This window comes from Pipistrellus kuhlii, unplaced genomic scaffold (assembly GCF_014108245.1).
Source record: "Pipistrellus kuhlii isolate mPipKuh1 unplaced genomic scaffold, mPipKuh1.p scaffold_m20_p_8, whole genome shotgun sequence".
Taxonomy (NCBI): domain Eukaryota; kingdom Metazoa; phylum Chordata; class Mammalia; order Chiroptera; family Vespertilionidae; genus Pipistrellus; species Pipistrellus kuhlii.
In genome coordinates, this window is record NW_023425584.1 from 5678361 (window position 1) to 5701018 (window position 22658).

Here is a 22658-nt window from a genome sequence, read left to right on the forward strand (position 1 = left end):
TGCTTAACATAACACACTCCATTCCCTATGCAGCTCCACAGCCAGGACCTCGGGACGGGAGGCTTCACCCTCTCCCAGGCCGCAGCCCCAGTCGCTGGGCCATAAGATGGGCAGCCTGGCTGGTCCCCACTCCTCTCTCGTGAGCTCATTTGTGCCTGGTTGGTACCTTTTCCTCTCCCCAGGGTTTAGTGTCTGAGCCATTTCGGCGTTATGGCATGAGGGTGTGATAACCATTTGCATATTAGCCCTTTATTATATAGGATTATTTCCTCTTTCTCTTTCACTGCTCCTTTAAAATCCACATCATCTAGGTTTACTATACTGCCTCAAGTCTCTCTGCTATGTTCATTCAGTTCAGCAACCTTTGAAATTGAAAATGGATTAATTCTTAATCAGGAGAGCCTATGAGAATTAGGGAAAGAGAAGTCTTTTTAACTAAAAACACACTACTGCAGACAGCTTTCCCATTATTGTTGAGAATAACTCCAGTCTTCGAAACAGTAATGAAAATAGTGTTACCCATGTGAACAGTACTGACACAAAAACTGCTGAAAATCTATAACCAAAGACAAGTAACCACACTTTTTTTGTGTAAGAACCATCACACTCTTAAGACTTATTTACTTTTGGCCTTTTATATCTTAACTAGGGGCCCAGTGCACAAACTGGTGCTCCTTAAAAGAAACTGTGGGCTGTGAGGCTATGGTAGGCACCAGGGCAGGTCTTGGCCCATCCTCCGCGCCCCCGTCCGGCCCCTCCCACTGTGGTCCCCAATCCCCTGTCTGCCAGCAGCCCCACTCCCACACGCTGACAGTGCTGGCCCTGCCTGCACCCGCTGATGGCACAGAGTGATTGGGGCTGGCACCAGCAGCGGTTAGAGTGGGGCCGGCACCAGTAGTGGGCTGCCCCAAGCGCCCCTCAGGAGCATGAGGAAATGGAGAAACCCAGAAGGGCAAACAGGGCTGGCAGCTGCTGCTTGCACCCACTAATGGCACTGAGTGATCGGAATCGGCACCAGGCACAGACGTGTGAGCTGCAGCTCTGGCACCTGCAGCAGGTGCAAGCCAGGCCATTGCCAGCAGCAGGTTCGAGCACTGGGTGGGACCACGGGATGCAGGAGCAAAGAATTTTCAGTAACCACCGAGGTTCCCCCTGATGACAATGACCAGCTTGGTCTGGCACCCCCGCTCACCTGCTCCACCATCCAGCTGTGACCAACATCCGCCATATTCCCCACATGCCCACTGGTGGTCAGCTCACATCATAGCGACTCGTTGTTCCACTGTTCGGTCTATTTGCATATAAGCTTTTTATTATATAGGACTAGAGGCCCAGTGCATGAATTTGTGCATCAGTGGGGTCCCTCAGTCTGGCCTGAGGGATTGGGCTGAAACTGGCTCTCCACCATCCCCCAAAGGGTCCCAGATTGCAAAAGTGTGCAGGTCAGGCTGAGGGACCCCATGGGTGCAGGATCGGGGCCGTTGGCCAGCTGGGGAGGGACCGCAAGAGGGCTCCACGGTGTGTCCAGCCTGTCTTGCCGAGTCCCTGACTGGCTGAATCCCAGCAGCAAGCTAACCTACCAGTCAGAGCATCTGTCCCCTGGTGGTTAGTACACGTCATAGTGAGCGGTTGAGTAACTTTAGCATATAATTAGCATATTATACTTTGGTTGAACAGCTGACTGGTCAACCAGACACTTAGCATATTAGGCTTTTATTATGTAGGATTTAGTTATAGTAAAATCACTCTCTTTAGTGTATAAAGTAGGTATTTTCTATCTGAGTGATTACACTTGCTAGTTGCCTTCTAATATTTGGTTCTACTATTCTTCCTTAATTACAGAATCCCCAATATTTCTTTGGGAACATGGACCCTGAGAAAAAGACTGTATTTCTCAGCTTTACTTGAAGGCAGATGAGGCCATGACTAAATTGTGCTCAAGATGTATACTGACAAACAATGCAAATGAAATCTAGATCCTGACTCTGGCCAGTCCTGGAATGCCTCCTCCAGACTTCTATGAGGGGAAGAAATAACTATCCTGTTTAAGTCTCCATCATTTTAGGTTTTCTATAAACAGCATTAACTAATATAGATCCCAAACATCAGATGCCTCAACAAAATTGAACTCTTTGGCATTACATTAGATGCTGCAATCTTAAGTGAAAAAGTCTCATATCCCAAGGTTCTCTTATACAGATACCCAAAAATAGCTATTATATTCATGCATACCTAGTACCTAGTTCTCTTTGAATTTTCCTACACATTTTGTAGTAGTAAATACTTTATCATAAATATAATCTTTTTGTAATGGGATTTGTATAAAAATGAGCGGCAGAGCTTCTCATGATTAAAAGACAAAATTTATAAGACATACATACCTTCAGGTTCATACTTTAGTTTTAACTCATCTATTTTAGCTCTCAGTTTCATGTTTTCACTCTGGGAAAACTGAAGGCATCTTTCATTGGCAAAAAGTTTTCGCTCAATATCTAAAGCCCGCTGACTCTCAAATAATGCATTCATTCGTTGTATAGACAATTCCCCTTTAGTGCTTTCATTTTCTTTGCTATATCAATAAAAAAAGGGAACCAAGGAATAATTAAAATTACATAACATAAATAAGTGTAGTCGTTAGTGCAAATCTTTATTATATATTAGAACTTAGTCAAAAAATATATTTTAAGCTTTAACAATGGCACTTTTAAATAAAATAAAAACCCCATGCTTTCTCTAAAGAAAATAACAAAGGGAGAAGATGTTCTTTTCATATTTATTCATGTGTGAATAAATGCCTTTAAATTTAAAATTATATGATATTCATTCTTGAAAAATTTAGATTATAAGAACATTTTCTATGTTAAAGTCATTTTCACTTACCAATCTAAAAAGCTAAACTTTACAAAGAAATAAAAATATTTAACTATTCATTAAAGGTATTCTTTCTTCAATAATCAGCACTAATTAATTCTTAACTAAATCTTGTTTAATGCCCAGAGATATTTTTGTCACTTAACTTGTTTGGATTTTTTTTTTTTTTTGCAATATTAAAACAAAAATATGTAGTCACTAATACTACTTATAAACAAGAGTCTCCCATCTTTTTATCCAACCAACACTTACTTTGAGTTGTCAAGCTTTATCTGAAGTAAATCCGTGTAATAGGTAGTATCTTTCAGAGTACCAGAGTTGTCTGAAGGCTTAGATTCCATACTTTCATATAAACTCTAAATAAAGCAACAATTCTTATTAATTAAAACAAATAACAAATTAGGTTAGCAAAATGTTTATTAATAATATCAGCTACCGTTTATTGAATGCTTGTCCCATAGCAGGCACTGTGCTAATGAGCACTATCCATTCAACTCACTTACCTTCTGAACTAAATGCATGATTGAACATCCCTCTCATACACATAAGAGAATGGGGTTTAAGGTGCCAAAGGCAAGTAAACTGAGAAGAATCTGAACCAAGATCTGCCCCCAAAGCTAAGGCTCCTAACCATACCTGCATCCTCTGATTTCCCTCTCCTTTTAAAGTAGAAGAAATAAATACTTCTGAGTTTAATTCTGGATTTAATGACAAAGCCATAAAGTAGAAAAATTTTAAAAAGAGTGGAGATCCTTAAGTTAATTTTAGTGCCCACTCTTCTGAGATTCTGATGGAAACCCTGCAAGATTTCTCTAGAGTAGCCTTAATGGGTGTGGCTCAGTGGATAGGTCATCAGCCTGCAGACTCAAAGGTCCCAGGTTTGATTCTGGCCAAGGGCATGTACCTTGGTTGCGGGCACATACCCAGTAGGGAGTGTGTAGGAGGCAGCTGATTGATGCTTCTTTCTCATCAATGTTTCTAGCTCTCTATTCCTCTCTCTTCCTCTCTGTAAAAAATCAATAAAATATATATTAAAAAAAAAAAGATTTCTTAGGGTAAAAATATATACTACTACTTAAAAACTTGTGAACAATTTTAAAGATTGCAGGCTAAAACCTCCTGGTTAAAGACTTAATTTCCAAAATATAGTGCTAAGCCTATTGGTGGCCCACATAAGCCTGAAATTTGATATTCTGCAAATTTAACCAAAATTGTACTCAACAGTTCTTTTTAAGAGAAAAAAAAAAAAAAAAGGTTACATACATTTAAAATTTCATAATACACTACTGGTTATAATTTAAAATGACCAAGCCGTTAACATTTTTTAAATCTGTCATTTATAAACTTTTATTAGCTATTCAGCTAGTGAGAAGATATATATATACTCTCACAGCTAATTTATAAATTTAATGTAATTCTAATAAAAAATACCAACAAAGTTTTTTTGAAGCTACACAAGATGTTCATAGAGAAAAACAATCATGCAAGAGTAGCCAAGAAAATACTAAGCTGGCCCAGATAGTGTGGATCAGTAGTTGAACATATACCCATGCACCAAGAGGTGACTGATTTGATTCCTCCTGGTCAGGGCACATTCCCAGGTTGTGGGCTTGATTCCCAAGTAGGAGGCATGCAGGAGTCAGCCAGTAGATGTTTTTATCTCTCTACTGCTCTCCTTTCTTTCTATAAAATCAATAAAACATTTTAAAAAATGGAGCTGGACAGCACTGAAAAATAATTACTGACAACATGCAACATGAGGAACAAATCTCAACTGACAGAACGTTGAGTTGAACAGGAGAGATATAATAAAGGATTCCATTTCTCTGGAGCTCAAGACTATTTGTACATCTATCTAATGCTGAAAATAAAAGCATGTTAAAACACATTGAATTATACACTAAAGATATGGGCATTTTAAGTTATAACTCACACATAATAACAAATATGAGGAAGGTTAATTACTCTGACTCTACAAAAAGAAGAAACAGTCAAAGCCAGTGAAAAGCAAAAAGAAACTAGAAGAAAAAAATTAAATATTGGTCAATCTCAATTGAAACTATACATTAATTATATAACAAAGAAACCTATTCAAGTACAAAGTATTAAGATATTCAATCCAAAATTTAGCTGCATTTTTAAAAGGTGTTACACATACCTTAAATTTCTCCAGGTTTCTAATTTCACTTAAGAGATGTTTAATTTCACCATTCTTCTGCTCCAACATGGCAAACAACCGTTCTTGCTGCTCAGATTCAGTTTGAGAGCCTTTCATTTGTAACAATGTGGCAATTTGTAACTGGAAAAAAAATTACCGGCCCCCAATAAAACTGAGTGAGGGAGAAGAAGATTCTGATAACTATATTTTTTGTATAATTCATATTTTGTACTATATTACTTTGAACGCATTTTGTAAATTAATTAGCTATTTCTAGTCTAATAATCTAATAACTTGAAAACATTTACACCAGTAAATAAGTTACTTATTTCGACCACTTATGAATGATATCCGAAGTACATAACAATTATTTGTACTTCTGTGAGACATAATTGAACTGCACAGCTGTGTTCTGGAAGCACATCACCTAACTGGTAAATAGCCTGGACAAAGACTGCACTCTCATTAGGGTCTCATGGGGTTTCTCAAAAATTTTAATTAACTTCAATAGTATTGAGTGGGAGAAATTACTAAGCTACTTACATTCATAAATGTGAGATTCAGAAAGCACAAGGATAGAAAGCGAAGGGTAAAGGCAATCTAAGGATATTAAGGGAATATTCAATATAAACATAAATTTATTTTTTAAGAGCAGAATTAACTTATCTAATTATGACCTCACTTAAACCTAAAGTTGCAATTGAAAGGAAATTAGCTAAAATCTATACCTAACATTTCTTTCTCCCTTCATATATATCTGAAGTTCTGAAAAGTGCCAATTAGTTTAAATACAATTTTGAGTAAAGTTAGCAATATGAGAGAGCAGAAATAGTTAAAAGGAAGAGGGAAAGATGACTTCTAACATTTTAAAGGATCCACTTTTTGTTCCTGCTTCAGACTGGAGGCCAGATGCACTTAGCCTAAGAAGATCTAGATTGCTAGTGGCATCTCAAGATAGTTTGGGATATCACTGGAATGTTGGGTGGTTAATAGTAGGAGCTCAACAAATATTGAAAGAAAAACGAAGAGCAAACGTGAGAAAATTTACAAAGAAGTCATTCCCAGAAAGTGGAGAGCCTCAGTAAACCATGCAGCAGAGTCAAAAGTCTTAGAAATAAAAGCCCTGGCAGTTGATTATTAAGTAGCACTTCCTTATTTGCCAAGCCCCAAGCAGGAATTTTTCTATGCTTACATTTAACTCCAGGACAATTGTAGGAGGCAGATTCTATTACCTCTATTGTACAGATCAGATTACTGATGCTCTGAAAAGTAAAAGGACTTGTCCAATGTCACACAGCTAGCATGTGACAGAATGAGGATTCAATCCCAGGTTCTTCAAACACCAAGGTTTAATTACTGACCTCCCCATTTCTTTGATAGATCTCATTATCCTCAACAAAAGGCAGGAAGCCTTCCAGTCTTTGAATTATTAGGTCTAGTAATAATTAATGTCGTATTCTAATACTTTTTTTAAATCGAATTTACTTAAACAATACAACAAAATTTAATCAACAATATATCAATAGTTGCCATTGTTTTCTACTACTTGTGCCCAACGCTCAGGAAGCATTTTAATCCCTCTGTTATAAAATTCTTGTGATTTTGATGCAAAAAATTCGGTCAATGCATTTTTGAAGCATTCTTCATTATTCAATTTTTTTCCAAGAAGAAAGTTTTGCAAAGAACGAAACAAATGGTAATCGGAAGGGGCAATATCAGGAGAATATGCAGGTTGAGGGAGAACTTCCCGTTCCAACTGGCGCAGTTTTTCAGCAGTGATTCTTGCAGTATGAGGTCGTGCGTTATCGTGGTGAAGAATTATGCCCTTCCGATTAATCAGCGCGGGTTCTTTTTCTCTTAAAGCTTGGGCTAACCTTTCCAATTGGGCACTATACACTGCGCTTGTAATGGTTTGGTTAGATGGTAAAAGTTCATAATGAAGAATTCCTTTAAAATTCCACCAAACACACAACATCACTTTTTTCGCATGCAAGTCAGGTTTTGGCGTGGGCTGCGGAGCCTCATTTTTGTCCAACCATTGAGGCCGCCTTTTCAAATTAACATACAGCACCCATTGTTCAGCTCCGGTAACAATTTGCTCTAAAAACGGCAAACGGTTTTGACGAGAGAGGAGCGAACTGCAAAGTGTGACTCTTTGATTACGGTTGTTGTCGGTCAACTCATGAGGAACCCATTTTCCAAACTTTTGGACTTTGCCAAGTGCACGCAATTGATTGGAAATTGTTTTTTGTGAACAATTTAAAGTTGTCGCAAGCTCTTGTTGGGTAATTTGAGGATTTTGCACCAAAAGAGCTTGAAGAGCTTCTTGATCAAAATTGGACACACGGCCTCGACCACTCTTGTCATCTAATGAAAAATTTCCCTCGCGAAATTTCTCAAACCAACGCTGGCATTTTCTGGCGCTAACTGCATCTTGACCAAGAGCACTACAGATGTTTTTTGCAGCCTCACTTGCTTTTCTTCCTAATTGGAACTCGTAAAGCATGCAGTGACGAATATGCTCTTCATCCGCCATCTTCTTAGCCCTAGTTTTGCAACAAAAACCAAACCAAACACAAACTTTTTCAAGCAAAACTTGTTAATTGCACTTCACACGTTCTGTAGATACCATGTGTTTGAAGGTTATGTCAATACAAGTCAACGCCAAGCAAGATTTTAAACGAATGTTTAAAAACGACATTAACTATTACTAGACCTGATACTACCTTTGCAAAGTTAGAAATACAGATCAGGGATCCGGACTCTAAGGCTGGTGTAACACTAAAATCTTTCCAACTTCTACATATTTTTCAGTTACCACTTATTTGGCTAATATGATGACTAACAAACCCTTAAAATTAAAAGGGCCTATACACTTGACTTGAGGAATTGTAAGGAAAGGCAATTCAAATTTTACCCTATAAATAAGCTATTGGAGGAGAACTAAAGGTTGAGCGGACTACTTTCAGTTTAAGTAGACATCTCAGGACTCTGCTAAAAAAGACACCAACCCAACAGCAAGAAATAAAACATTTAATTCCTCCTTTTCCAATCCACAAAGAAAGATTTATACCTCTCTGGTAAGGCTAGTGAGTAACTATTACAAAATCAAACAAACATTGGGTACTAAATATACAACAACTAAATCTTTATATAGGATAGGATTTTTAAAAATATAGATGGATCTTTTGCTCAACTTAAAAATACTGATTTTCTAAAATCATTCAGTTCTAGAAATAATGTTGTAAGTACACTCATTGAAGGAAAAGATGCTTTCTTTGATGTATCTGTAAATGTAAAACTGATACAAAAAAGGTTTATTAAACTTTTGATGGTGATAATTCCATACCTTCATTCTCTGCATCTGTTCTCTATTAAATGCATTTTGCTTCATTAGTGACTGATACTTGACTTTCATGCTGATAAACCTTCTTTCCATTGCTGCCCTTCGATCTTCCACCTAGAAAATATTAACATGTTTAATTATGCTTGTGTTAAGTGAAATGCCAATTTAATCAATGGAATGCTTGTAAGTACCTCTGCAAACAAAGAGTTGCCTTTACTATTGGGATCCAGGGCTTGCTGAAGTGCTTGGTCTAATTGCACTTGAAGATCTTGATTTGCTACACGAGCTTTCTAAATTAAAAAGAAAACAACTTAGCCAATAACGATTAGATTAGCAAGAAAAAAGCTTATGATGAATTTGAAAAGATATTACTGCAATCATAATACCTCTAAGGCATTGTAACAAGAAACCGCTTCTTTCTCTCGCTCCTCTTTTTCTTCTGTAAGCCGGTCGACCTGGCGCATTAGATTAGAATTCAGAAGCTCTAGTTGTTCTAGTCTGTACTGCAGTTCATTCACTTCTTCTTTGAGGGTGGTCTATTCAATAGAAATTGAAAAAGAGGAAACTCTTGAATAATCTTTTATTTAGCAGCTGCTCAATTCATCTATCAGCAATGATTCACACCTAAAACTAAAGAACTATCGAATAAAGGTTTTATAACGTGCATAATGAAATAATAAAAATTACTGAATTTTTCAGCAAGGAAGAAAAAAAGGCTCTAGAGACTATTTTTCTTTCCTATGAATTTAAGGTTTTAATATTTAATTATCCTTAGCCTGCAATGAAAAAAACTAGGTTCAAATGCACATTAACTTCCACTGGACCAGCATTTTATATTGGGGTTTTTGTTTTGTTTTTATAAATGATACAAACTAGGATCAAAGTAAATGTCTCCAAATTATTCCAGAGGTTTCATTAACCTAACGATAAAGTCTGCCTTACATATCACGCAGTTTAAAGCTTTGTTATGCTTTAATAAATCTCCCTCAAAACTCTGTAAAACACTTTAGTTAGATAAAAGTTAGGCCAGCCCTGACCGGTTTGGTTCAGTGAATAGAGCATTGGCCTGTGGTCTGAAAGGTCCCAGATTCGATTCCAGTCAAGGGCATGTACCTTGGTTGCAGGCACATCCCCAGTAGGGGGTGTGCAGGAGGCAGCTGAACGATGTTTCTCTCTTATCAATGTCTCTAACTCTCTATCCCTTTCTCTTCCTCTGTGTAAAAATCAATAAAATATTAAAATATATTTTTTTAAAAAGGCCAAAAAATAATCCAGCTTTAAAACTAGCTCATAATGATCATTACAAAAACATGTAAAACATATGCAAAAAGGGGGAAGAAAATCCGGGAACACCAGTGCCATAAAAATTACCTTCACACTTTCCATTTCCGTCAGTTCAATTTGAAGAGCCAACACCTCTGAAGACATGCTTTCATGCACACGTTCAGACATTACCCGCATTTCCTCTGATTTACAAGAGAGAAGTTCCTTCTGATGCTCTACTTTGTGCTTCAGCTGCTTTTCACTAAGCCTAGCTTCATCCAATTCCGCTTTTAGTTTCTCTAACTGAAGTTAAAAAACAAAAACAAAAAACAATCTCAAAAGGTAAATGAAGATCATCAGAACATACAACTGCAGTACAAACTGTCCTTGTACCTGCAGGGTAACTACTTTGGAAGATAGTTGACTTAAACAGAACTATTTAATAACTTTCTAAAATGTCACATATTTCTAAATCTTGGAACACTAGGAATACAGGCTTTGCAGAAAACACTTATGAAAGGGTGAAGCTTTAGGGTCAGATCTAGGTTTAACTTGTGTCAGTTTCATTCCTCTTATGTAAAACTGGTAAATGATTGTACCTACCATCACAACTCTCAACTGAGATCGCGTGGGTAAAACTGTAGCATCATGCCTAGCATTCACTAAAGGGTTCTGTTAGCAATAAAAAGCTTTTACTTGCTGTTCAGGATTATGATTATCATCTATATTGAATTATTGTCAATAGGGTTTCAACATTCTTAGAATATATCCTAATATATTTTTAAAATATTTATTCTATTTAAAAAATTAGAGCCTCTTAGCTTGATTTGGTTTTCCCTTTTCTACTTTCATAATGTAAAATAAAAATTTCAACTAAATGATTTATGTGAAAACATGGCCATCTTTCTTTAAAAAAATCACTGACTGACGCAAACTTAATGCATTGATTAGACTGTTAAAACTTCATTTTTGGCCAAAGTTAGGCATCTTTTAAGATAGTGACATGCCTTGTTTTATAAACATACAAATAAGTCCATATAAGTAATCAGGGTATGTCTGCATTCCTGATACCATTGGTGCTGTGTGAAGAATGAATAGTAAAAGCAGTATGATAGATGCAGGATTCCATAGTAATTAGGAGATGATGGTGATCTGAACTAGAGTGGCAGTGGTATACATGGATGCTTTGTAAGCCAAATTCTTAGAACTTGTTGATAGGTTAAATATGGGAAATAAGTAAAAGATCACAAATAAAGCTCCAAATTATGGCAAGTGATTTGAGAACTTCAGTAAAACAGAAAATATTTTTTGACCGATTTAGTATTTGCTCCACCAAAAAGCCATCTTTACAATTGGCCTTGCCTCAATCTCTGAATATTTTCTAGATTACTTTGTTGTTTAGGGCAGATAATAAAAAATACTGCTTAAATGAAAACAATACTGGAGGGAGGGGGGTAAGAAGCACCGTTATCAGTCATTCGTGCCTTAACTAAGATTAGTTCCAGGCTAGCTGGATTACTATTTGCCAGACTGGTATGTGAGATGATTTTAAGCATTACACAAAAGTATATTTTAATAGTTAGGTTTGTATTGCATATTAGAAAAAATATTACCAGTTAAAACATGCCATTTTACTGATATTCTTACTTTAAAATGAGAAAATACTTAAAAAGACAATCTAATGAGAAATTAAGTAACAATATAGATAGTACACAGATATAGAAAAATTTTAAAAGATGCCACATGAAACACTGAAAATTAGAAAACAGACTTCTGAGAAATCAGGACAAAAGTCACACAAGTTATACTGGAGAGGATTTTGAAAAATATGGACTATAAGAGGAGCCATCATAAAAGTTCTGGATTCTTGCCCTGACCGGTTTGGCTCAATGGATAGAGCATCAGCCTGCAGACTCAAGGGTCGATTCCGGTCAAGGGTATGTACCTTAGTTGCGGGCACATACCCTGTAGGGAGTATGCAGGAGGCAGCTGATTGATATTTCTCTCTCATCGATGTTTCTAACTCTCTATCCCTTTTCCTCCCTGTAAAAAATCAATAAAAATATATTTTTAAAAGTTCTGGATTCTTTATAAGTAACCTGAGGGCCTGTATAAATGGGGTATCAAAAGGAAATGGACACTCACTGAACAACCATTTACTCTATATTTATGCTTGAAACGGAGCCAGTATTACATGCCATTAAACTAAGTGCAGCAACACAGTTTGGGAATCAGCTTCAGTTCATAGCTTGACTGATAATTTTCTAGCTCTGTAATTTTGTCCAACTTATTTTGTAGGCTTAAAAATGGTTTTCTCAACTGTCATATGGAGGTAATAATAGTACCTCCCTTATGAAGTTGTCATAAAAAAACTGAATCATGTGCTAGTTTTATCTTCAAATAAAGAAACTATAAAGTATCAATTCTGATGTATATACATTTATAAGAAGCTGTTGCAGAATTACAGTGTATCACTAATTGTAGTGAAAACTAGAAGACTAGTCTTTCTGGAAGAGGGTTGCCATACTATCTATATATATAAAAGCCAAGCAACCAGAACAACAGAACCACCAGAATGACTGGTCGCTATGACACACTGCAGTGGTCAACTGGCCTGATTGGGTCCCTGATTGGCCCCCAGCAACCTCACACGGCCCCTCCTCCTGGCTGGCACCACCCCTATTTGTGTTTCACCCCACCTCCCCTTCCGCCCACGCCCCTCCCCCCCCCACTTGGCTGCCAGCCCTCCCCCATTGGGGCAGGCCGACCCAGCCAGATTCCACCCATACACAAATTCGTGCACAGGGCCATATAAGCAAGGGCCATGATGGTCACTAAACCAAAACTCTGTAACAAAAATTCTATTAGTTAAATAACTGTATTTAACTAATAGAATGTTATTTATCAATATATAAGTTCCTTAGGTAAACTCTTGTTTCTCAGTGTTCCCATGCCTCATATGAAGATAGGGTTCTTCTTGATCTCAGTTATTTTGCATAGATGGTACTAAGAAAAATCTTCATCGCCTAAAGTTTACAGATTGCTACATAAGCATAGAACATTTTTGTTCTGAAATACATAGATATCCAAACCTTATTTTTTAGTTCATTCATTTCCTGTCCATGGGTTCTGCTCAGTTGTTCTTCCAATTTCTCCAGGTGCAGTTTTTGATCTTGTTTAATAGCTTCACATTCAGAACTCAAACTTTCTAACATTCGACTCTTGAGCTCAACTTCTCTCTGAAGAGTGTATTTTTCTTGCTCATAATTCTGAAAGCAGATTCAATTACAATTCAATTGCATAAAACAACTTAAAGCCATCACATATAAGCAGTTCTCACCTTCAACTGTTTCATTCCTGCTTTATACATTTGCTGCTTTCTAAGTAAAAACCACATGTTAAATCTGGAGTAACTCTGTAGCTAATCAATCTTAAAAAATTAAAACCCCCCTAAGGAGTATTTTGAGACTATATTCAAGTACATTCTAGGCATATGGTAATTGCTTTGAAACCTTATCAAGGAAGTAAAAAGTATATCATGGCACATCAGTGTATTAAGTGTATCTCTGCTAGGAAAAAAATATTTTAATATCACTTAAGTTTTACTTGGGAGAATTACTTGGTTTGATAATGATATGCTCTAACTGTAGCTCTGAAGAGAATGAACAAACAGTGGGCTAGGGGTAAAATGAAATACTAAGTCAGCTGTTAATTTTAGAATGTAGTTATATAAGGAATGTTCATAAATGACTCTTTGAATGAATACAATGTTGAGATGAAAGGAGTATTTATAATAATAGGACTTTTGCTTACTGACAAGAGAGCTTAAAGATAAAAGGGCCAACAATTGAAACTCCTTTAACAAGCTTTAAAAAATAAGATAAAAAAGGCTGGTATGGCTCAGTTGGTTGGGTGTCATCTTGTGCACTGAAAGGTTGCCAGTTTGATTCCCCATTAAGACACATATTGGAGTGGCAGGTTCCATACTTGGTAGGGGGACATGCAAGAGGCAGCTCATCATTGTTTTACTCTCATGTCAATGTTTCTCTCTCCCCCTCCCTTCCTCTCTCTAAAAATCAATAAAAGTATTCTTTAATAAGATAAAATTAGATTAAATTAAAAAAAAATTAAAAAACAAGAGTTGCCATTAGTTATTTTTACCTGCTACATTTAAAATTTGAGATCAGTTTACATGTTACTGAGCATATACTAAATAAAACTGATTTATTCCTTTTTTAGTAAATGTGTGCCAGACACTGGAGACACACTAGTGAAAAGACAGACAAAATGTCCTCTCTCATGGTGCTTTTATTCTGGAGATAATTTTAGCACCACATAGAATTAAGAGAGTGGATGATGGAAGCTTTACAATATACAGGTTATCCCAAAAAAAAATGCATATACATTTTAGCATCTGATAGCTCAATTTTTAAAACAACGTATTTTAATAAACACTGCCTTTATAATTATTCAAAGTGTGTGTATGCATTTGGGGGACACCCTCTATAATCAGGGAAAAGCATCTCTACTGAGGTGATACCTTACAGAAACCAGAGGCTAAGAACTCAATCTTTGCAAGTGGGGTCTGAACAACTCAGATGGAGGCAACAGCTCGTGTACAGTCCATAAGGCAGAACTACTACAGTTAAAACAAGGGAAAGTAGTTTGAGATACGGTCAAAGGTTGGCAGGGCTTAGATCACACAGGGATCTGAAAATCCAGGTAAGGAGCTCAGGTTCTGTTGTACATATAATTGGAAGCCAATGTATGTTTATAGCGGGGCTGTCACATGATCTTTTGTATATTCTTCAATGACCATTGGCTGCTAAGTAAAGAATGAACAATATGCACAGAAATGAGAGAATTAGGCAACCGGGTTGGAAGGCTAGTGTAACAATATACGGAGAGAGGATGGTGGTCTGGACTAGAGTGGCAATAGAATAAATAAATGTTTTGTAGGTCAAGTTCCTGGAGCTTACTAATGGATTAAATATGAGAAAGAAAGGGCAAAAAATATTGAGTAAAACTACTACATTTCTGGCTCAGGCAACTATATGAATGTTATTGCACTTACTGCATAAGTTAAAGAAAATTGCAAGAAAAACCAACTCTTCTGTTTATATTAAGTTTGAGATGCCCAGTCTAGACTTTAGCGGAGAATTTGGTGTAGTGTCACAGAGCATTTAGATGTTACCCAAAGCTATGAAACAAGTGAGGCCACCTACGAAGAGTACAGACAAAACAAAATCTAAAATCTAATATGTGGTGAAGAGAGCAATCATAAGTTAATTTTCCAAAGTCAGAATACCCGGGGTCAGAAAGAACATTAGGAATTCATTTAGTTCATTCCTCTTTATTGGAGACGGGGATGGGTGGAAACTAGATCTAAAATCTTCAGAAAAGAAAATAATATTTACAACAATCTCTAGACAGCACAAATTTTCAATAGCTAAGTACACCTTTATAAACAGAGGAGTCTAAAGTCCTACCTCAGTTATGGTCATCATTTCATTACGACATTTATCTAATTGTTCCTGCAATTCATTTTGGCTCTCCACTAGTTGTAAACCATATTGTGCAGCTTTTAGTCTCTCCTCTTCAGCCTCTTTGAGCTTGCGTCGAAGATCTGCAATTATATCTGCCTCCATAATTTTTTTTCCTGTTTTTAGGCTACTGTAAATAGAGAAAATAAAATAATAAAAGTACTTAAGCTTAAACAAAAACTCCATATAATAAAAATTTAAAAATATAGTTACATATATATTTCAATACTACTTTCATATAAAAACATAGTATTAAAGATTTTCTTCCTGACTTCTAAAAAAATTATATTTTTATTGATTTCAGAGAGGAAGGGTGAGATAGAGAGAGTGAAAGAAAGAGAGAGACAAAGAGAGAGATAAAGAGAAAGAGAGAGAGAGGAGAGAGAGAGAGAGAGAGAGAGAGAGAGAGAGAGAGAGAGAGAGAGAGAGAGAGAAACATAATTGATAGAATCTTCAATGGGTTACCTCTTACTGGGGATCGAGCCCACAGCCTCCTGGATCAAAGGTCAAAGCTCAATCACTAAGCCACATTAGCTGGGCTCTTCCTTACTTACCAGTAAGTGGTCATATTTACAGTCTTGTTCTAAGAATGTCTCAAGATTTTATTACCCGATTTGAGACCGAATCAAGCAGAGCAAAAAATGGTGACTATTTTTAATTTTGCTTTAAGAATTGCAGCATAAGGAAACTATTTAGTTGTTGTGTGCTAAGTTTCCTTAAATGATGAGAAAAGGTGGGTCTCATAATTATATCTTTATGCAGGTAATCAAGGTAAGAGAAGAATTAAAGGAATAAAGAAACAACTCTAATAAACATGAAAAGGCATTGTGAGAATACCATGCTCACAATTTTTCACAACAGTGTTAACTTCCTGGACAAATCATGTTTGCCACATTAAATATGCTATATTGAAAACGGATTCACTAGTATCTTCCTAGTTATTTGAAAGAGTGCATGCAAAAAGGAACCATGTTCAGTGTAATTAAAACCTGTTAACCGGGGAGTTCCCTTTTTAATTATGCAACCTGTAATGGGCACGTACTCTTTCACTAGGACGTGTTAGTACGTCATGCCCGGAGGACGTAATTTCATATTATTATTTTTTAAATTTATACTTAATTAAAATAAATGACATATATTTTTTTGTTTATTTATATATAAAGCACAGGAAAATACAAAATTACAAAAAAAATAGAAAAGAATACCAACAAAAAAATGGAAACATCGAATTAAAAAATTATAAATTTTACAAACAATTATAAAGATTACAAAAAATATATACCGTCCCTCTCAGGGCGCAACATATATTTCAAGGACGTATTCATATGTCCTACCCGTACCCGATATTGTTTACGTTTGACGTATTTATACGTCCCGCTCGGTTAACAGGTTAAAGAACATTGCTGTCATTTTAGATTTTCAAGCAAAGACTTAAATATATATAGAAACATATAACTCAACCTTACTTAACATCCTTTCCAAATTGGTGTCAGCCTCTTAGGCCAGACTCAAATCCAGCTGCCTTCAAAGAGCAACATGTCATTATTAAGGTGTTCCCTGATCTCTCCAGTCAAAGTAGTCAAATATTGCTTAAATCCCTTAGATGCTGGGCTCCATTCTGAACACTTTAGATACATTGGAGGTCAAATGGACACAAAAAAAACCAAACACACTCACACACACACACACACACAAAAACCTCTTCTTTCATTAAGCTTATGGTACTTTTCAGTGGGAGAAGACAATATTATATCTGTCTTCAGAGTATAATTAATTGGAATTATTAGAACATAATAATTAGAAAGAAGCAATGGGGGAAAACACAATAAGGGAATTTACAAGAGGTGGATGTGTTGTTACTAGGATGAAATTTAAAGTAAGTACTGGAGTGGGAGGAGGCCCTAAGGTGAATTACCAGTGTACCTAATTAGAAAAAGAATGGTCCAGGCAGAGGGATAGCACCTAAGACAGAAGGAAGCCCAAAGAATGAACAAGACAGTTTGGATCGGAAGACTAAATACATAGCAGAAAAATAGGTAGAATCAGACCATTGTAAGGACTTGGGTTTCTATTCTTGGTGAAATGGGGAGTCATTGAAAACTCTGGAATAGAGATCTGATAAATTTAAAAGGGTCATTTGGGTGCTATGTTGAACAGTTTGGAGGGGAGCAAGTTGGATACAGAAAGACCAGTGAGATGACTGCTCACACCAGGGTAACCATATAAGAAGTGAGAAATGGTCAAATTCTGCATATATTTTGACGGTAGAGCCAGCATGATTTTCTGATAAATGAAATGTGGGATGTAGGAAAGAGAGAAAAGTCAAAAATGCCTCCAAGTCTTCCGGTCTGAGCACTTAGTAATATAGATTTGCCATCAGTTGATGCATTGAAAACTGTGAGTAAATATTGTTTTGGAAAGAAAATCAGGGGCTTAAGTGTTAAGACATGAAATATGTTAAGTAAGCAGTTGGCTACATGAGTAGAAGAGGGATCTGGGCTGAAGACTTAAATTGGGAGTTATTAGCATAAATCCTTGAAGCTTGATATCACCAGAGTATGAGCATAATTAAAGAAAAGAGGGCCAAGGAATAAGCCCTGGTAAGAGATGGGAAAGGAGACAGAAAGTATATTCAGGTATGACCAATGAGGAAGAATAAAGCCAAGAGCACGTGTTGTCCTGGAAGCCAATAAACAAAAGTATATTAAGGAGGTACATGTGACCAATTCTAGCAAATGCTAAGTCTAATAAGGGGAGAACTGAGAACTGGCCAATGGATGTGAATTCACAGAGGTCATCACGACCTTAAGAGAAGTTTGGACAGATGGGGCAAAAGCCTGACTGGAATGAGTTGGATAAATAACGGTAGGAAAACAGAAGACAGTATGTACAGTTTGGCTGCAAAGGAGAACAGATAAATGGGGTAGGGGCTGGAGGGAAAGCAAAATCAAACGTACTTTATTTTAAAAACAAAAATTTTAAGAAAAATGTATTAAAATGAGAAATTTTAAGAAAAATTTAACAGTATGCTTCTATGCTATTTGATACCGTGTTTCCCCGAAAATAATACATCCCCTGAAAATAAGACCCACTTAAAGGTTTCCTTCTGAGTGAAATATAAGGCATCCCCCGAAAATAAGGCCCCCCTAGGCTAAATATGAGAGATTTGGTCCACTGATTCTGAAAGAAATGGAGTCACAAGAAATTCACCAGGAAATTCAGGAATTGGATTGTTATGATGATGTTCCAGAAAATGATGACATGATTGTCATTGAATAAATGAGTAAATTCTTGATACTGTAGGATTCAGTTTGTCTGGTTTGTGTTGACAATTACCGTACTACCGTACCATATACAGGTAATAAATTTCCTTTATTTTCATCTAACAATAAATGTGTACTGTATTCTTCTTCATGGAAAAATAAGACATCCCTTGAAAATAAGATCTAGCGCATCTTTGGGAGCAAAAATTAATATAAGACACTGTCTTATTTTCAGGGAAACAGGGTAGATCCAGGAGGGAAGAAAAAGTTATAATATAGAACACATGGAAGACTGCTGAAGTGATGAATAAAGTGGATGAGGTTTAATGTACAGGAACTGATTTTAGACAGAAGCATGATTATTTCATTAAAGTATGGGAAAGCAATGTCTATAGTTACAAACACTGATAAGTATGTAAATACAATGGTGGGAGTCTGCATAAGTGTCCTTCTAACTACTTCAATTGATCTGTGAATTAGGAAGCAAGGTCTTTAAGAATGAAGATAAAAGAGGAGATACAAGGGTTTAGAAGACAAGAAAAATATCTACATTACCCAGGGCTGGCAGTTACTGCTCTGAAATGCAAGCCCTTTTCAAAGCCTGTGCATGATGGGGCCAGCTGCTAACTGTTGCACTGTTAAAACATTTATGCTTATTGAGGATTTACCATTTGCCAGGCACAGTGTTTCAAATGCATTATCTCATTTAATTCTCTTGATAGTCCTAGGTTAAAATTTACCAAAGAAAAACAAGCCAGCCAGCAATGACAATGTTTTGTCAATGTCCAGGAAGCCAAAATATTAGCTCTCGTTCATTCAAAGGATTTGCTGGAATTCCTATTATGTCAAGTACTGAGCTATTGCTGAGAACACAATGGTGAACCAAAACTAGAAAATAGCCCTATCTTTTTTAATCTTATAGTCTCTGAGTGGAAAACCATTAAATCAAATAACTTAACTGTAAAGGTAAAACTGAAATTAAGTGCAACAGGGTGAGCTGTATGGTACAATCTGAGCCTATAACACAGGGGAACTGTCCCAATCTGGGTAGTGGGATAGGGTGGGCGGGGATCAGGACAAGAGAGATTTTCCTGAGGAAGTGAGTTTTCAGTAAAAGTCTGGTGGTTGCGGAAGAGTTAAATATCCATCTGCAAAGAGAGGTAGACAGGATTGAATAATAACTACAGCTAATATGTGCCAGATATTGTGCTTGGTGCTTTGCATATTTTCTTATTTAATAAGACTAGACAACCCCATGAAATAAAGTTATTTCCCCCCTTTACACATGAGCAAACTGAGGCACAGAAAGGTTAAGTAACTTGCCCAAAGGTTATCAGCTAGTAAGGGGTTAAGTGAGATGGGAAGGAAGGCCTAACCACTACTCTGCCTCTGGGAAGCACAGCCTGCACCAAACATTTAGGAGATGGGAAGTTCTGGGAATCAGATTGCCGAGTTCTTAGCCCACATTCACTGCTCACTGGCTGCATGAACCAGAGCATCTTATTCAATGTCTTGTTCTGTCATCCATAAAATAAGGGCAATAACACAGACCTAACAGGGTTTTTGAGAAGACTGAATCAGCCAATGGCTGTGAAGAGCAGTTAGGGGAGAATTAGACACGCAGCTGGCGGGGGCAGCGCTGTCCAAAAGAAATATAAAGCAAGCCACATATGTGGTTTTTAATTGTCAAGCAGACACATTAAAAAAAGGTAAGTAGCCAAAACCGGTTTGGCTCAGTGGATAGAGCATCGGCCTGCGGACTGAAGGGTCCTGGGTTTGCTTCCCGACAAGGGCATGTACCTTGGTTGAGGGCACATCCCGTGGGAGGTGTGCAGGAGGCAGCTGATGGATGTTTCTCTCTCTTCGATGTTTCTAACTCTCTATCCCTCTCCCTTCCTCTCTGTAAAAAAATCAAAAAAAAACATATTTTTTAAAAAAGGTAAGGATCTCTGAAATTCATTTGAGTAATATTTTCCTTAACCCAATGTATCCGAAATATCTCAACATGTAATCATACAACTTATTAAAAAGAAATATGACTTTTGTATAGTTTTCGAAATCCACTGTGCATTTCACATTTATAGCATTTCTCATACTGGACAGCGCAGGTTATTTTGGGGAGGCCCAGGCGCCCACCCAGGCCTTCCAAGTTCATGCAGCATCCCCGGGGGGCAGCGAGGCGGCCCAACGGGAAACTGAAACGGACTCGGAACCCCGAGTGCAAGAACTCGGGGTTCCGCGGGAGAAGCTGCTCCGGCTAACGCCCTCGGCCGAGATCCAGGCCCCGGGTTTCCTAGGACCCTCTCTTCCCCGCAGGAGCCCTTCAGCGCCGCTCCGCTCCACACACACTCCCCTCCAGGCCCTCTGCCCCTACCTCTAGCACTGCTTTCCCCCGCAGTTCACTGCGCCCGGGTTCCTGAAAAAAACTCTACTCGCCACACAGCAACATCGACCAACGCGCACACCCACCTTCCGGGTTAGCGCCAAGGCTTTTTGAATGCAGCTCTCGCGAGAACGCGCACTTCTCACGAGAAGTTCAGCCCTAGCCGCGCGTCAGCTCCGCCCACTTGCTGCGACTGCGCAGGTGCGGGCGAGAGCGGAGAGCTCGGAGTAGGCGTGGCGGGGCTGGTTCCATCTCAACTTCGCTCTGAATTGGTTTCCTGGGTGTCCACCAGGGGGCCCTTCTCCTCGCTGTGTTTTTTTGTTTTGTTTTGTTTTGTTTTGATCTTTAAAGGCAGTACCTTCCGGAGAGACAGTGCTGCTGGACGGTGAAGCCATGGGCTAGTCTGAGGCGTGCGGGCCTCTTGAGCCTGGCCAGCGGATGGGCCGCAGGAGCTCTGAGGGCCCTTCCTTCTGGTCCTAAGGTCCCAGGATCCTAAACCTGAGTGGCAGAGCCTGCCTAAAAGCATCGTAGGACAGAGTCACAGCATCTCTGTAGGACAGACTGATGGCTATTCTATTGGCGTTAATACTTGAGCCTTCCCCATGTGCCCGAACGGGGCTGCAGTGTACACGGATTGTCTAAATTAAGCCTTGTGAGGTACGTGTGCTGTTATCCTCCTTGGTCTACAGAGGAAAACAAAGCCCCACGAAGAGAAGTGTCTTGGCCCAGCGGTAGAATCCGAATTTGAACTAATGCAGTGGGCTGCTAGGGTCCGAGCTCTTGTGTGTGTGTTGAAAGGATGGATTTATGTTTTGTAAATCTGATGCCTATTCATTATTCAAAAATTTAATCAGAAATACTAATAGCCAAATTTTAATGAGCACTTCTGAGTCCTAGCAGCTGCCCCATGGATCACGGGTTTTTGAGCCCATTTGGACATTTGACAGAGTTGATTGCTCTCAGTGAGTTTCCCCTTAGGGCTTGGGATGCCTTAACTCCCTCCCCACCCCCACCCCCTTGCTTTCCTCTTCTCAGATTCCTTTGCAGACTTCTATTTCTGATTGAGCTAGGCCAGACCATAAAGGATTGATCAAGTGCATTCAAGGCATAATCTGGGTTGACTGATCAAGTGCATTCAAGGCATAATTAACAAAGTCATAGAAGCTTCTGTATCAGAATTAAGGTCATGTTTAGGAACTGTCTGGATGGAGTACAGCCACTACCACCATTGGACACTCAATGTCATAAGTGAAATGAATTCCAGGTGGTCCCTGCTTGTTTGGATAAATTGCTTAAAATACACTGTAAACCTAAAACTAATGTAATATTGAACATCAACTGTAATCTATATATATAAAAGCCTAAGTGACTGTTGCAACCACAACAACAGAATGGATGACTGAACAGGCTGTATGGGCGATGACCAGGCTGGCAGGGGGGATAATGAGGGACTACCAAACAGCTGAACAAGCAGGCTGCATGGGGCGACCAGACCAGTGACAGGCAACCAAGCTGGTGGGGGAGGTGGGGGGCGACCAGGCCATTGTGGGGGGCAGTTAGGGGTGATCAGGCAGGCAGGTGAGCAGTTAGGAGCCAGTGGTTCCAGATTGTGAGAGGGATGTCCAACTGCTGGTTTAGGCCCAATCCCTGTGGGGTTCCAGATTGGTGAGGGTACAGACTGGGCTGAGGGGACCCCCCCCACACACACACATTAATTGAGGAAGGGAGAGGGATAAAGAGCCAGAAACATCAATGAGAGAGAAACATTGACCAGCTGCCTCCTGCACAAGCACTAATGGGAATGTGCCCAAAACCCAGGTACATGCCCTTG

General features: G+C 38.3%; 1 protein-coding gene and 1 long non-coding RNA gene across 7 annotated transcripts in view; one reads left to right on the forward strand and one right to left on the reverse strand.

The window, feature by feature from the left end:
- The window catches only part of SPDL1 (spindle apparatus coiled-coil protein 1), a 41501-nt gene extending 20568 nt beyond the window's left edge, over positions 1-20933 (reverse strand). For 3 of the 6 annotated variants that reach the window (XM_045576973.1, XM_036423741.2, XM_036423743.2), the window contains exons 1-9: positions 15128-15311; positions 12731-12907; positions 9747-9941; positions 8762-8911; positions 8567-8665; positions 8379-8489; positions 5030-5170; positions 3124-3227; positions 2382-2569 (exon numbers count right to left, since the gene is read on the reverse strand). In XM_045576973.1, the coding sequence (XP_045432929.1) occupies positions 2382-2569; positions 3124-3227; positions 5030-5170; positions 8379-8489; positions 8567-8665; positions 8762-8911; positions 9747-9941; positions 12731-12907; positions 15128-15286 (1324 nt within the window). In that variant the 5' untranslated portion in view covers positions 15287-15311. Of the gene's footprint in view, positions 1-2381; positions 2570-3123; positions 3228-5029; positions 5171-8378; positions 8490-8566; positions 8666-8761; positions 8912-9746; positions 9942-12730; positions 12908-15127; positions 15312-20818 lie in introns of those variants that run through there. The other 3 variants (XM_045576969.1, XM_045576970.1, XM_045576972.1) reach the window with 3 other exon arrangements.
- LOC118710922 lies at positions 20905-22172 on the forward strand. The gene is made up of 2 exons (XR_004985593.2): positions 20905-21484; positions 22022-22172. It is a non-coding gene; the product is annotated as an uncharacterized LOC118710922 (long non-coding RNA).
- Positions 22173-22658: the final 486 nt, after the last annotated feature.